This window comes from Balaenoptera ricei, chromosome X (assembly GCF_028023285.1).
Source record: "Balaenoptera ricei isolate mBalRic1 chromosome X, mBalRic1.hap2, whole genome shotgun sequence".
Lineage (NCBI taxonomy): Eukaryota > Metazoa > Chordata > Mammalia > Artiodactyla > Balaenopteridae > Balaenoptera > Balaenoptera ricei.
In genome coordinates, this window is record NC_082660.1 from 13,758,309 (window position 1) to 13,772,071 (window position 13,763).

The window sequence follows — 13,763 nt, forward strand, 5'->3', positions numbered from 1 at the left end:
TTGTAAATCAACTATACTCCAATAAAAATTTTTTTTAAAAAAAGCAGTGTGCTAAAAAATGGCTAATAGACTAGCCTGTAGACTGATGAGATAAAACATTCTTCAGAATCTATAGTTATAAAGAAAATAAACTCAAGGATTCCCTGGCGGTCCAGGGGTTAGGACTCGGCACTTTCACTGCTGTGGCCCAGGTTCAATCCCTGGTCAGGGAACTAAGATCCCGCAAGCCGTGTGGCATGGCCAAAAAAAAAAGAAAAGAAAAGAAACTCCATACAGTTGAAAGTTTGGACTGTATCATCTGTTCTCAGAGCTCTCAGCAACCCAACTCTAAAAGCTGTATCCTTCTATTTCGGAAACCAGGTTAAATGTGTGTGATACCCACACCAAGTAGTATTTACAAAAAACAACGGAACAAAACCAAAATGGCTTGATGACACACAGATATAGGAGAGTGCTTTAAGCCTGCCATCACATTTTTCAAAGGAGTTCAGACTTGTGCACTGACCCTGAAGCATCAGGCAGTGAATACATCAGCCTGCCTCCTGAGACTCAGAAATCTGATTAGGTGGGTTTTAGGCTTCAGAGAACCCCGAGCTAATCTGAAGAAAACAAAAGGTTTCTGCCAAACCTCGCCCTTTTCCTGAGCACCCATCATATCACTTTTTAAACTCCAATCCCTTGTGCCTGAGCCTTATTGCAAACAAGAGACAGAGATAAGCAGATGAAAGAGAAAAGACAAGCCGGCTCTTGGATACCCCGGTGGAAAGTCCTGCAGAACAGAGGACCTGAACCCACGTCACAGTGGTTTTTGTAGCAATGAACTGAACTGAGGCCACTGATGTAATCAGAAGTGATAGTGTGAATGTCACCGTAATGTGTGGTTTGGGGTGAGTTAAGCTGTAACAAGTACAAAAGAGAAATCAAAGTAAAAGCCGTAAGTGTCCTGGAAAGACAAGATAAAGAGACGATAAGCAGGCTTCAGATGGTTCTCTCTCTAGAGGTTGGACTGCGAGTTAAAAAAACAACCCACCTGGTTTTGTACCTATAATTAAAATTTAAGGAGTGAAACACACAATCTATTTCAGGAGTCTCAAGACTGTTCACTTAAGGGCAAGGAAGCCGTAGTTGCATATGAGTCCCCCAAATCTTTTATAAATGTTGTGAAAAGTAATACGATAATTTAAGAGGTGTAAAATGCTGGCATCAGCAGAAGTGCCTGCAAGGCATTCAAATCTAAAGAGCAGCACTAACCTGTTCAGGGTTCACGTGACAAAACATAGAAATCTTTTCCTTCACAGCCATTTCGATGGGCGTTGAACTTCGGCAGACAATCTGTCAAAGTCAATTACGCACGGGTTAGCAGACAGGAATTGGGCTGTTCACACCGCCACTGATTTTCAGGAGGATGCTACGTTAATTTTGCTCCAGGAGACTTGACCGAGTGGGCATTTCTCCATCCTGGGAGTTCCACTGGGCTACGAGAAATTGGTCTGAGCACTAATACAAGCAAGTGTAACCAAACTCAACACAAATCCACCAGTGGGAAATGTCAAGGCATTTCTAGCGAACAGACTCGAGGCTCACAAATGTTACTTCTGTAAAACTACAAGAATAGAGCCAGACCAAGGGTTGGCAAACTTTTCTCTAAAGGGCCAGATGGTAAAAGCTTTAGGCTTTGCAGGTCATGCAGCCGCTGCCCTGACTCCTCATGGTACCGCCACGAGCAAAGGCAGCCAGAGACAAATGCGGACAATGAGTGGTAGTGTGTCGTAGAGAAACTTCCTTTACAGGAGGCAGGTCTGCAGGCCCTTACTTGCCAGCCTCTGATCTAGACTACTGGCAATAACTGGATTACTGCTATGAATAAGAGCAGGGGTAGCCCGACCTAGCAGGCTCACAGGAAAATCTCCCAGGTCCCACCTTCCTCTAAGGGACCCAGGGACCACACAAATGACAGGACATTGCACTTGCCCAGATGTCAGTGTGGCCAATCAAATGAGGACCTGGAGAAGAAGAGATGGCCAATTTAGAAATGTGTGAAGCGACACTTGAGGATGAGGGAATAAGCCTTCCGCAGCTCCCAGATACAAAAAGCTCAGTCATAGAAACCATTTGAGAGCTAGGAAGGACTTAGATGATGTTATAGTTTAAGAAATGGAGGTCCTATTCCAAGAAACTTACCCACTCTCTTTAACTCACCAGATCAGGAGACAGGCCTAACCCCCTCAGCGCACGGACACTGTTTTGTGTGGGTTTGGTTTTCTGTTCTCCAGTAGCACTGGGCTGAAAAGAAATGGGTCACTGTCAGTACACTGGGCATTTAGCTCTTCTGGATAATGAATGGCTTCCTGGTTTAAAATGTGGAATAGGGGGTTTCCCTGGTGGTCCAGTGGTTGACTCTGCACTTTCACTGCAGGGGGCGCAGGTTCAATCCCTGGTCAGGGAACTAAGATCCCACATGCCACACGGTGCGGCCAAAACAAAAACAAAGTGGAATAAACAGAGTATCATAGGAAGACCTACAGGAGTTGCTGACTACACACTTATCTGGAAAGCTCACCTGTGGGACAAGGCTAACATGGATATTACAGAAATTCTCTCTTTTTGCTTTAAACTGGAATTGTCTGAACGCTTCCACAAATGGCATTCCTTCAATGTCTCCAATGGTGCCACCCAGCTGGGAATGGAAAAAAAAGACACAAGAGATCAAATAGCTTCCGTGGTACACAGACTAACAGAACAATTCTTAATACACTAAGCGTGAGAACTGAAGTCCCCCGAAAATGGGGGATCACTAATAGGCTGTCAACCCTTCATCTCATCAAGACTGAAAAAAAATTTTTTTAAAGAAAAGGAGCGGGACTTCCCTGGTGGCGCAGTGGTTAAGAATCGGCCTGCCAAGCCAGGGGACACAGGTTCGAGCCCTGCTCTGGGAAGACCCCACATGCCGTGGAGCAACTAAGCCCGTGTGCCACAACTACTGAGGCTGCGCTCTAGAGCCCGCGAGCCACAACTACTGAAGCCCGCGCACCTAGAGCCCATGCTCCGCAAGAAGAGAAGCCACTGCAATGAGAAGCCCACGCACCGCGATGAAGAGTAGCCCCCGCTCGCTGCAACTAGAGAAAGCCCGCGCGCAGCAACGAAGACCCAACGCAGCCAAAAATAAATAAATCAATCAATTTTTTTAAAAAAAGGGTTTGTTTAAAAAAAAAAAAAGAGCACTTTAAGAAAAGAGAAGGGAATTCCTAAGCAGATAAAAAGATCCAGAATATACACCACAGAGGAGTGAGATCAGTTAGTTTCTACCAGTGGTCCCGTTGGAAGGGAGAATTCAAATCCGGTGACAATATGAGAAAAGGGAGAGCCATCTGGTTCTGCCCGGTGTGAAACTGTTAGCATTCTCTCTCTCTCTCTCTCTCTCTCTCTCTCTCTTCATGAACACACACACACAAACACACATACACACACACACACACACCTGTATGCAGCTGAACAGTCTCCTTGTAATGGTGGTACTACCAGAATTAAATCACTTGTACTAAAACATGCTGGCTCTCTGAAAGAAATAGTACCAAAAGCCCCGAGAATATTCCTGACAGTAATCCTTTGACAAATGTTAACTTAATTTACATTGTACTTCCAATAAAGTTACTTAAGCATTTTACTTTAGACAAGGATAAAATTCACCTTAACGCATTTGTCCTCACCATATTTAGACGAGATCGGGCGCGTTCAGGGTGGTATGGCCGTAGACCTCACCATATTTAAATACTTAAAGATTATCACCCAGATTTTTAAATTAACGCTTTAGCATTTGAGCATCTACTACAGGCTCAACACTTTAAATGAGCTGCTGGGAAGAACTTGAGACAACCTGCTCCTGAGGAGCTCGGAATTTAGCGAGGAGAATAAGGCAGAGCTAAAGAACGATAAAGCAAGAGCAAAACTTGAGCACTAAAGTGGAATGATCTGGATGCTGAGGAAGAAGAGATCATGGTGGGCCCAGGCCCAGGATTCACCATCTTCCCTGGCTTCAGCTACTCGACTGGGTCCAAGATCTACTTGCAGCCCTGACCTCTCCTCCCAGCGCCTCTGGGCTTTGAAGCCAACTTGTCCGTGACATCTTGGATGGATCAGTAAGTATTCAAACTTACCATGGCCCAAACTGAACTCCTGGTCCCCACAGCCCCGGGCCTGTTTGTCTGGGGGCTTCTCCCTCATCTCAGCAACAGCACCTCCTACCACTAACTGGTTCAAGCTAGAGGTCTGGAAATCATCCTCCATTCCCGCCTTTTCCTCACCCAACCCTGTCCAGTGAGCTGTACCTCCAAAACATTCTTGCAAATCTCTCCACTGCTATTTCCACCACTACCACCCTAGACACCCAAGCCAACACCATCTTTTGCAGGGATTATGGCAATCGTCTAAGCCTGGGGTGGCTAAGATGGCCTGCTGCCCATTTTCACACATGAAGCTATACTGGCACACGGCCACGCCCACCCACACGTCACCTAAGGCTGCTTGGGCACTGCAATGGCAGAGTGGAGTAGCTTTGACAGAGACTCTCTGGCCTGCAAAACTAAACATATTTACTATCTGGCCCTTTACAGAAAAAGTTGGCTGCCCCCAATTTTTTTTTTTTTTTATAATACCAGCTTATCAAACTGATCAGTAGACAGAACTGAAGATTATCACAATAATTTTTTTTAATTAATTAATTTATTTATTTATTTTTATGGCTGTGTTGGGTCTTTGTTTCTGTGCGAGGGCTTTCTCTAGTTGTGGCAAGTGGGGGCCACTCTTCATCGCAGTGCGCGGGCCTCTCACTATCGCGGCCTCTCTTGTTGCGGAGCACAGGCTCCAGACGCGCAGGCTCGGTAATTGTGGCTCACGGGCCCAGCCGCTCCGCAGCATGTGGGATCCTCCCAGACCAGGGCTCGAACCCGTGTCCCCTGCATTGGCAGGCAGATTCTCAACCACTGTACCACCAGGGAAGCCCCGGCTGCCCCCAATTTTAATGGCCTCCCAGCTTCCACCCTCTCCTGTCCTACCAACCATTTGTCATACAGCAGCAGAGTGACCTTTTAAAACTCAGAATACATCTCTCCCATGCTTATAACCTTCAGCAGCTCACTGCTTCACTAAAATTAAATCTAAACTCCTTTAGGCAGCCAACAAAAGGCCCTACACGATCTGACCCTGAAACATCTCTCTAATCTCATCTCATGCCCCACTCCCACCTGCCCCTTTCCCACCCCCCTACTCCCCTAGCCTCCACCTCTGTGCTTCAGCCCCACTGGCCTTTTAGGTCCTCAGATGGGTCACGCTCTTCCTTCCTGCCCCTTAGGCCCTCCTACCCACCTTCTTCACCTACACCTTACTTCCTTTTTATCCTTCAGCCCAGGGAGCTGTGTCCCCCTCAGAGAGCCCAACCCTGACCACCCACCTAAAGCACCCTGTCTCTGCCCTTCCTAGTAACACAGCACAAGTTGCCATTATTTTATTTGAGTCCTTGTCTCCTGTCTCTCTACCCCACTGGGCTGTAAGGCCCATGAGGGCAGGAACTTGCCTGCCGTATCTCCAGCACAAGTCCAGAGACCTGCACACAGCACTGGGAGTTTAGGTTAGTGGTCAGGACAGGACAGAACGGTCTTGAAATTCAATATAAGCCCTAGGTCACAGCGTTCTAGTACCTGTTACCATAATTACAACAGAATCAAACTAAGAAGTCTGAGGATTTCATTGCTACAGAAGAAATTATTCTTTACTAACTTTAACTAAGATAACAAAACATAATTAAAATTCAATTCTCCTGGCTATGGAACAGATAGAAATATATGATCATTCTGTAAGTGAATGGCAAACTTAATTATGAAAATCCAAGAAATAAAACATGAAATCAGGAAACTGGCAGGGGGTGAGGGGTGTAAGTGCTCACTAACTATAATACACCAGAATCCAATGGGGGTAAAAAATGTAGGAAAAAAAGAGGTCTGCACTTAAACTAAACCATAAGGACGCATTTTCTGGTTTTTGATGGGGGCTATTCTGGGAGTAAGCAGGGAATCCGGAAAAGGAAGCAAAAGCTTTAAACGTTATCTGCTTCCACCCCCACTGCACCCTCTCTGCCAATCTGGAAAGTCCCATTTCTCCTCTAGTTCACCATTATCGTCATTGTGATCAGAAACTTTCAGTGTTATTACTAGAGTAGTCCTAAGTTAATTCTTTCCTCGCACAACAGGGAAAATATCACCCATAACAACATTTTAGGATCTATCCAAAGCCGAAACTGAAGCAGCAGTCAAACAAATTTTTGAGATGTGCAATGTCCATTTTGCCTTTAAGGAAAGGAATCTTTCTCTGAAAGTTGCTGAGAGAGTAAATCTTAAAAGTTCTCATCACAAGAAAAAAAACATTTTGTAACTATGTGAGATGATGGATGTTGACTAAATTTATGATGGTCATCAATTCACAATCTAGGGACTTCCCTGGTGGCGCAGTGGTTAAGAATCCGCCTGCCAGACACTATAAAACTCTTAGACGAAAACATAGGCAGAAGACTCTATGACATAAATCACAGCAAGATCCTTTTTGACCCACCTCCTAGAGAAATGGAAATAAAAACAAAAATAAACAAATGGGACCTAATGAAACTTAAAAGCTTTTGCACAGCAAAGGAAACCATAAACGAGACGAAAAGACAACCCTCAGAATGAGAGAAAATAGTTGCAAATGAAGCAACTGACAAAGGATTAATCTCCAAAATTTACAAGCAGCTCATGCAGCTCAATATCAAAAAAACAAACTACCCAATCCAAAAATGGGCAGAAGACCTAAATAGACATTTCTCCAAAGAAGATATACAGATTGCCAACAAACACATGAAAGGATGTTCAACATCACTAATCATTAGAGAAATGCAAATCAAAACTACAATGAGGTATCACCTCACACCGGTCAGAATGGCCATCATCAAAAAATCTACACATAATAAATGCTGGAGAGGGTGTGAAGAAAAGGGAACCCTCTTGCACTGTTGGTGGGAATGTAAATTGATACAGCCACTATGGAGAACAGTATGGAGGTTCCTTAAAAAACTAAAAATAGAACTACCATACGACCCAGCAATCCCACTACTGGGCATATACCCTGAGAAAACCATAATTCCAAAAGAGTCATGTACCACAATGTTCACTGCAGCTCTATTTACAATAGCCAGGACATGGAAGCAATCTAAATGTCCATCGACAGATGAATGGATAAAGAAGATGTGGCACATATATACAATGGAATATTACTCAGCCATAAAAAGAAACGAAATTGAACTATTTGTAGTGAGGTGGATGGACCCAGAGTCTGTCACACAGAGTGAAGTAAGTCAGAAAGAGAAAAACAAATACCGTATGCTAACACATATATATGGAATTAAAAAAAAAATGGTTATGAAGAACCTAGGGGCAGGACAGGAATGAAGACGCAGACGTAGAGAATGGACTTGAGGACACGGGGTGGGGGAAGGGTAAGCTGGGACGAAGTGAGAGAGTGGCATGGACATATATACACTACGAAATGTAAAATCGATAGCTAGTGGGAAGCAGCTGCATAGCACAGGGAGATCAGCTCGGTGCTTTGTGACCACCTAGAGGGGTGGGATAGGGAGGGTGGGAGGGAGACGCAAGAGGGAGGAGATATGGGGATATATGTATAGCTGATTCACTTTGTTATAAAGCAGAAACTACTCCAATACTCCAATAAAGATGTTACAAAATAAAAAATTAAAATAAAAAAAAAAAAAAAGAATCCACCCGCCAATTCAGGGGACACAGGTTCAAGCCCTAGTCTGGGAAGATCCCACATGCCACTGAGCAACTAAGCCTGTGCGCCACAACTACTGAGCCTGCGCTCTAGAGCCCGCGAGCCACAACTACTGAAGCCCACGCGCCAAGAGCCCGTGCTCCACAACAAGAGAAGCCACCGCAATGAGAAGCCCGTGCACCGCAACGAAGAGTAGCCCCTGCTCGCTGCAACTGGAGAAAGCCCGCATGCAGCAACGAAGACCCAACGCAGCCAAAAATAAATAAATTAAATTAATAAATAAATGGGAAAAAAGCAAAATTAAACTGGAGAAATTAATTTTAACACTATATTTTATGTAGCAGAGTATATCGAAAATATTATCATTTCAACATCACCAATTTTTTTAAAATTATGAGGCACTTCACTTTCTTTTTTTTTTTTCATACTAAGTCTTTGAAGCCCAGTTATATTTTAAACTCACAGCACATCTCAGCTTGGATGGGCTACTTTCACATGCTCAACAGCCCCATGTGGTGAGTGGCTACCACACTGGACAAGGTGGTACTCTGCAACAAATAACCACTGTAAACCAAAGGTGTGAGGGTTTGTCCGGCCCTTTGCTGGGCTTGAATAAAATCAGTCTCGGGCTGATCTTTAAGATTTTGAGGACTTCCCTGGTGGTGCAGTGGTTGAGAATCCGCCTGCCAATGCAGGGGACACGGGTTTGAGCCCTGGTCCGGGAAGATCCCACATGCCGCGGAGCAGCTAAGCCTGTGCACCACAACTACTGAGCCTGTGTTCTAGAGCCCACGAGCCACAACTACTGAGCCCGCGTGCCACAACTACTGAAGCCCACGTGCCTAGAGCCCGTGCTCTGCAACAAGAGAAGCCACCGCAATGAGAAGCCCACGAACCGCAACGAAGAGTAGCCCCTGCTCGCCGCAACTAGAGAAAGCCCGCGCGCAGCAACGAAGACCCAACACAGCCAAAAATAAATAAATAAATAAATAAATTTATTAAAAAAAAGATTTTGAAATTGCTAAATGGCACCTTCAAGTTGACATTAATAAGTTTTTTTTCAAAAAGTAAAATAATGCATGCACATGGTTAAAAACCAAATTGTACAGCAGAGCTTACAATAAAAAGCAAGAGTTCCCTGCCCCACTCTTCCCTCTCCCAAGTCTGATTCCCCAAGGCAAGCGCTTTATTTTTTTATTTACTTTGTTTATTTATTTTTGGCTGCGTTGGGTCTTCGTTGCTGCGCGCGGGCTTCCTCTAGTTGCGGGGAGCGGGGGCTACTCTTCGTTGCGGTGTGCGGGCTTCTCATTGCGGTGGCTTCTCTTGTTGCAGAGCACGGGCTCTAGGCGCATGGGCTTCAGTAGTTGTGGCTCGCAGGCTCAGTAGTTGTGGCTCACGGGCTCTAGAGCGCAAGCTCAGTAGTTGTGGTGCATGGGCTTAGCTGCTCCGCATGTGGGATCTTCCCGGACCAGGGTTCGAACCCATGTCCCCTGCACTGGCAGGCGGATTCTTAACCACTGCACCACGAGGGAAGCCCGGCAAGCGCTTTAACTTCTTTGTTGGGATTTCTTCTGGTAGTTACCTCCATATCTCTAAACCAAAGCTCATCCATCTCAGCTCTTCCTCAACTTACCTATTTCAAACACCCTGTAATGAACGTAGGTGTACTTCCTGCTGTGACAGATGAGGATGCAGCTCTCTGGTACCCCCATCCCCAGATACCAACCTCAGTTGTTAATTCTACTGGTTACTTTCCTAACCTGAGATACTTCTGCTTCTTTTTCAGCCAAATACTAACAGTATCTGTAGACCCTCACAGTGTAAAATGAGGTTCTGCCCTCCCTCCTTCCCCTCCAGCACTCTTCCACCCGCTCCACCTCACGATCCCTCTTTTCAAAGTTGATGACACATTCCTGCTTTTAAGGTTCCTCTGATTCATCCTGGAGATGGGTCCTAAAAACTGAAAATCAATAAAGAGAGTGACCGTGTAAGTCTCCTTCCCCGTAGAGTCAAGCTATGCCCCAGTTTACATCTTTGTTCTCATATCAGATGTTATTCTCCTGACACTTTTACCTGCCTTTCTCTTTTCTCAAACTATTTGTCTTTAAATTGTCTCGATTTGTTTGCAAACTATTCACTGTATTAGATATTAAATTTTTTTAAAGGAAGCAAGCCTAGTTATGCAGGCATGGTCAGTTTATAAAACTTCATCAAGCTATACATCTGTGATATGTGCACTTTTCTGTGTTTATGTTATACTCCGATTTTTAAAAATTATAAAGGAAGCATCCTCTCTTTCCTCATAAATTGTGAAGGAAGAAATACAAAGGGAGAGAAAATTTTATATAGCACACTTATACACTTACATTAAGTTTATCAACCATACCATTATAGTAGCAAAATATATAATTAATATATGATAGTACAGCACATTTACGTTAAGATTATCAGCTCTACTATTAACAAAATGGATCTTGTGGGTAGCATAATATCTATTTGCAAACACTGATAACGATGACAATAATAGCAGCTAACATGTTTATTGAGCACCTCCTAAATGCCAGACACGGCCAAGTGCTTTTTACATTATTATATTTAATTCTGGCAACAACCCTGTTATTATTATCTTGTTGTTATTACAATATTACACTATCATATTGTTATAGATGAGTACATTGACACTTTGAGAAGTAACTTGCCAAGTCATACAAGCATCTTAACAATGGTTAATAATTTTCGAGCACTTAGTATAGATCCGACACAATCTAAGCACTAAACGTACTGGCTTATTTAATCCTCAAAACATTATCCCCACTTGGTAGATGAATAAATTGAGGCACAGAGTAGTTAAGCAAACTTGTCCAAGGTCACCCAGCTGGTAAGTGAACCAGCTGGGCTATGAACCCAAGCAGTCTGGCTCCAGACTCTTAACCACTAAGCCATACACCACTTGGGGGTCAGGGCAGAAATGTGAACTTGGGGAGTCTGCCTCTAGGAACCAAAATGTTCATTATTCTGCTGTCCTGCCTGGCAATTAGGTCAACTGACCTTCAGGTAAGGAGTACACGGACGTTATTCTCATTCTGCACATTGAGAGGAAGGGAAGCAGTGAACAGGTGGCAAGTACAAATACTATGCTCTTTCTTTAAACAGCTAATACTCACTTCTCACCCCCAAATCACCTCTACAGTCGGACTTCCCTAACTTGGTCTCTCTCTAGTTCCAAAGCACTTTGCAAACAGCACTCAGTAGAATGCATTCTGTGACTGATCAGTCCTTACTTGCAGACTGCTGCATGCCCACCCCAGGAGTAATCACCCGGTTTAAGCCAATCTTGCCCACTGACTTGTGACCACAAAAGCAGGGACCATCTATGTCGCTCCCTGCTGTAATCCCACCTCCTAGGCCGGTGTCCAGCACACATGAGGCCATCTACACATATCTGTTGAATGAATGAAGGTCAGCTGCTTAAAAACCCATAAGGATATAAAATTATAAAGAAAAGTTCCATGCTTGCCTCAATAACACATATTTGGGGCTCTTCCTTATGACCATCCACAGGCACCATGGCTTGATTCATAACCCACTCCTGGACAGCATCAGTGATGTGAGGGACAACTGTAGAAGGAAGTAATAATTAGCACAAAAGCTTATTTCACGGTCATGGTCATGAGAAATGAATGTATTAGTGTCTTTAGACCTCCCAAATAAGCTGAAAGCCACCTGGCAAATTAGACAAGCTACAGTCCTCACATTATTATCCATCTCACTGAAATTAATACTATAGACGCAACATAGGTTTACTCATTTAAATGTTATGCCATTTCTCTTGAAATCGACCAGCCACAGAGAAACAGAGAGCAGAAGTGCCATCTTTGATGCCATCTATGGAAAACACCTATAATGCCAACTAAAAACTGTGCAAGGAGGGCTGCCAAGGGTGCTGAATACTGGACTCCAAGGGGAAGAAGGTCTCAGAGTGGCCCAGCCCTGCAGACCCTGGGCAATTCGCCAACCAGTGTGGAAGGGTCACTCAGAGGGTGTAGACGAAGCCTGCATGCTGACCAGGGGCCTGAGGCTGCTAATCTCAGCCGAAGAGACAAAAAGATGCAGCCAACTAACCTAATGTGCCGTACGAAGCAGGAATGTTGGCCTCTGGGAAGCTGACGCGGACAGCGCCCATCACCTGATCTACCGGCACCTGCAGCTCCCTGGCCCCCCTGCTCCCGCGAGGCGGGAGGAAGTCGTCTCTGATTGGTGCGGTTGGAACGACCCACCACGCATGCCCAGCCCGACCCCTTTCTGGGAGGGCGGGGTAGGTCCGGCTCTGCCTCCACGTGGGCAGCGCAGGGCTCAGGGGTAAAGGCCCAGGTCTGGGGCCTTGCCTTCTCCCCAAGTTTGGGACGTGGCAGATATGAGGCAGCAACTCTCCCTCCCGCGGGTCTTCCCTATACCTACACTTGGGGGAAAACTATTAGAAAGTACAATTGTAGCTAAGATCTAAACCACACCGTCCAGTGTCAGCAGTAACATAGCTGATCTTTTGATCTCCATCTGTCCAACTTCTTTATCTACTTCTCAGCTGCTTTCCAACATGAAGGTGATTTAAAGGGGATGGGGAATTAGCACTTTTACCCTACCACCTAGGAACTTATGAATACAAGTGGGGGGGTGGGGGGGATGGCCTGCGGGTCTCTCTTCGAGGACAAAAGAGAATAAGAATCATACCCCCCATGGAAAGGGTTGGTGAAAAAAGGGTCATATCATGCTGCCCTCCAGTTCAATCCGTGCCCCCCCACGTCCCCCCCCCCCATCACTGTTCTTCTTCAAAGGGGAGTAATCATCATCCATGCAAAGATACAAGAAAAAAGTAGAAAAAGAACATATTAAATAAACGACAGACAAAAACAAACCAAAATAAATCTATACCCCAATCAGATTTGTGAGGAATAAATGGTTCCCCATGGATTTTATAAATAAAAGCTAAAGAGAGAAAGAGAAAGAGGACAGATACATGGACTAAAGGAAACAATGACATTAGTTTAAAAAAAAAAAAAAAGACTGATGAAAATACAATCAGGAACATGGAGGATGAACTTGAAACCTTTGAGGAAAATGAAAAGTAAAAGTTTGTATGGTGACATCGTGGTGATCATTTTGAAATGTATAAAAACATCAAACCACTATGTTGTGTAACAGGAACTAACATAGTGTTGCAGGTCAGTTATACTTCAAAAACAAACAAACTCATAAAAAAGACAGATCAGATTTGTGGTTATGGGGCAGGGGGGACTGGATGAAGGTGGTCAAAAGGTACAAACTTCCAGTCATAAGATAAATAAGTACTAGGGATGTAATACACACCATGATAAATATAATTAACACTGCTCAATGTTATATATGAAAGTTGTTGAGAGTAAATCCTAAGAGTTTTCATCACAAGGGAAACATTTTTGTCTATTTCTTTAATTTTGCATCTATCAGAGATAATGGATGTTCACTAAACTTATTGCAGTCATCATTCCATGATGTATGTAAGTCAAATCATTATGCTGTACACCCTAAACTTATACAGTGCTGTATGTCAATTATAGCTCAATAAAACTGGAGGAAAAAAAAAAAGAGAAGGAAAGAAAAGGAGGAGAAAACAGGGATTTGAAAAGGATTGGAGCTTGTAGAGCACAGGGACCCCCTCATCTTCAGGTCTATTTTGAGCAGGGTGTGAGTACTCAGCACACAGGGCCCCCTAATGTTTGTGGAATATAATACCTTGTACTGTTTTCCCCAGGTAATCGCCACGCCTCTCTTTATTGATCACATGTTGATATATCTTCCCAGTGGTGATGTTGTTGTCTTTATAAAGATTAATATCCAAGAACCTTTCATAATTTCCAAGGTCTAAATCAACTTCTCCACCATCGTTTAAGACAAACACTTCACCTGGGATA

General features: G+C 44.2%; 1 protein-coding gene across 10 annotated transcripts in view; it reads right to left on the reverse strand.

Moving 5' to 3' along the window:
* CTPS2 (CTP synthase 2) overlaps positions 1–13,763 on the reverse strand; it is a 117,862-nt gene that overhangs the window by 92,045 nt on the left and 12,054 nt on the right. For 9 of the 10 annotated variants that reach the window (XM_059910926.1, XM_059910925.1, XM_059910923.1 and 6 more), the window contains 5 exons: positions 13,585–13,755; positions 11,333–11,433; positions 2,561–2,677; positions 2,200–2,283; positions 1,252–1,332 (listed from right to left, as the gene is read on the reverse strand). In XM_059910926.1, the coding sequence (XP_059766909.1) occupies positions 1,252–1,332; positions 2,200–2,283; positions 2,561–2,677; positions 11,333–11,395 (345 nt within the window). In that variant the 5' untranslated portion in view covers positions 11,396–11,433; positions 13,585–13,755. Of the gene's footprint in view, positions 1–1,251; positions 1,333–2,199; positions 2,284–2,560; positions 2,678–9,017; positions 9,605–11,332; positions 11,434–13,584; positions 13,756–13,763 lie in introns of those variants that run through there. The other variant, XM_059910924.1, reaches the window with a different exon arrangement.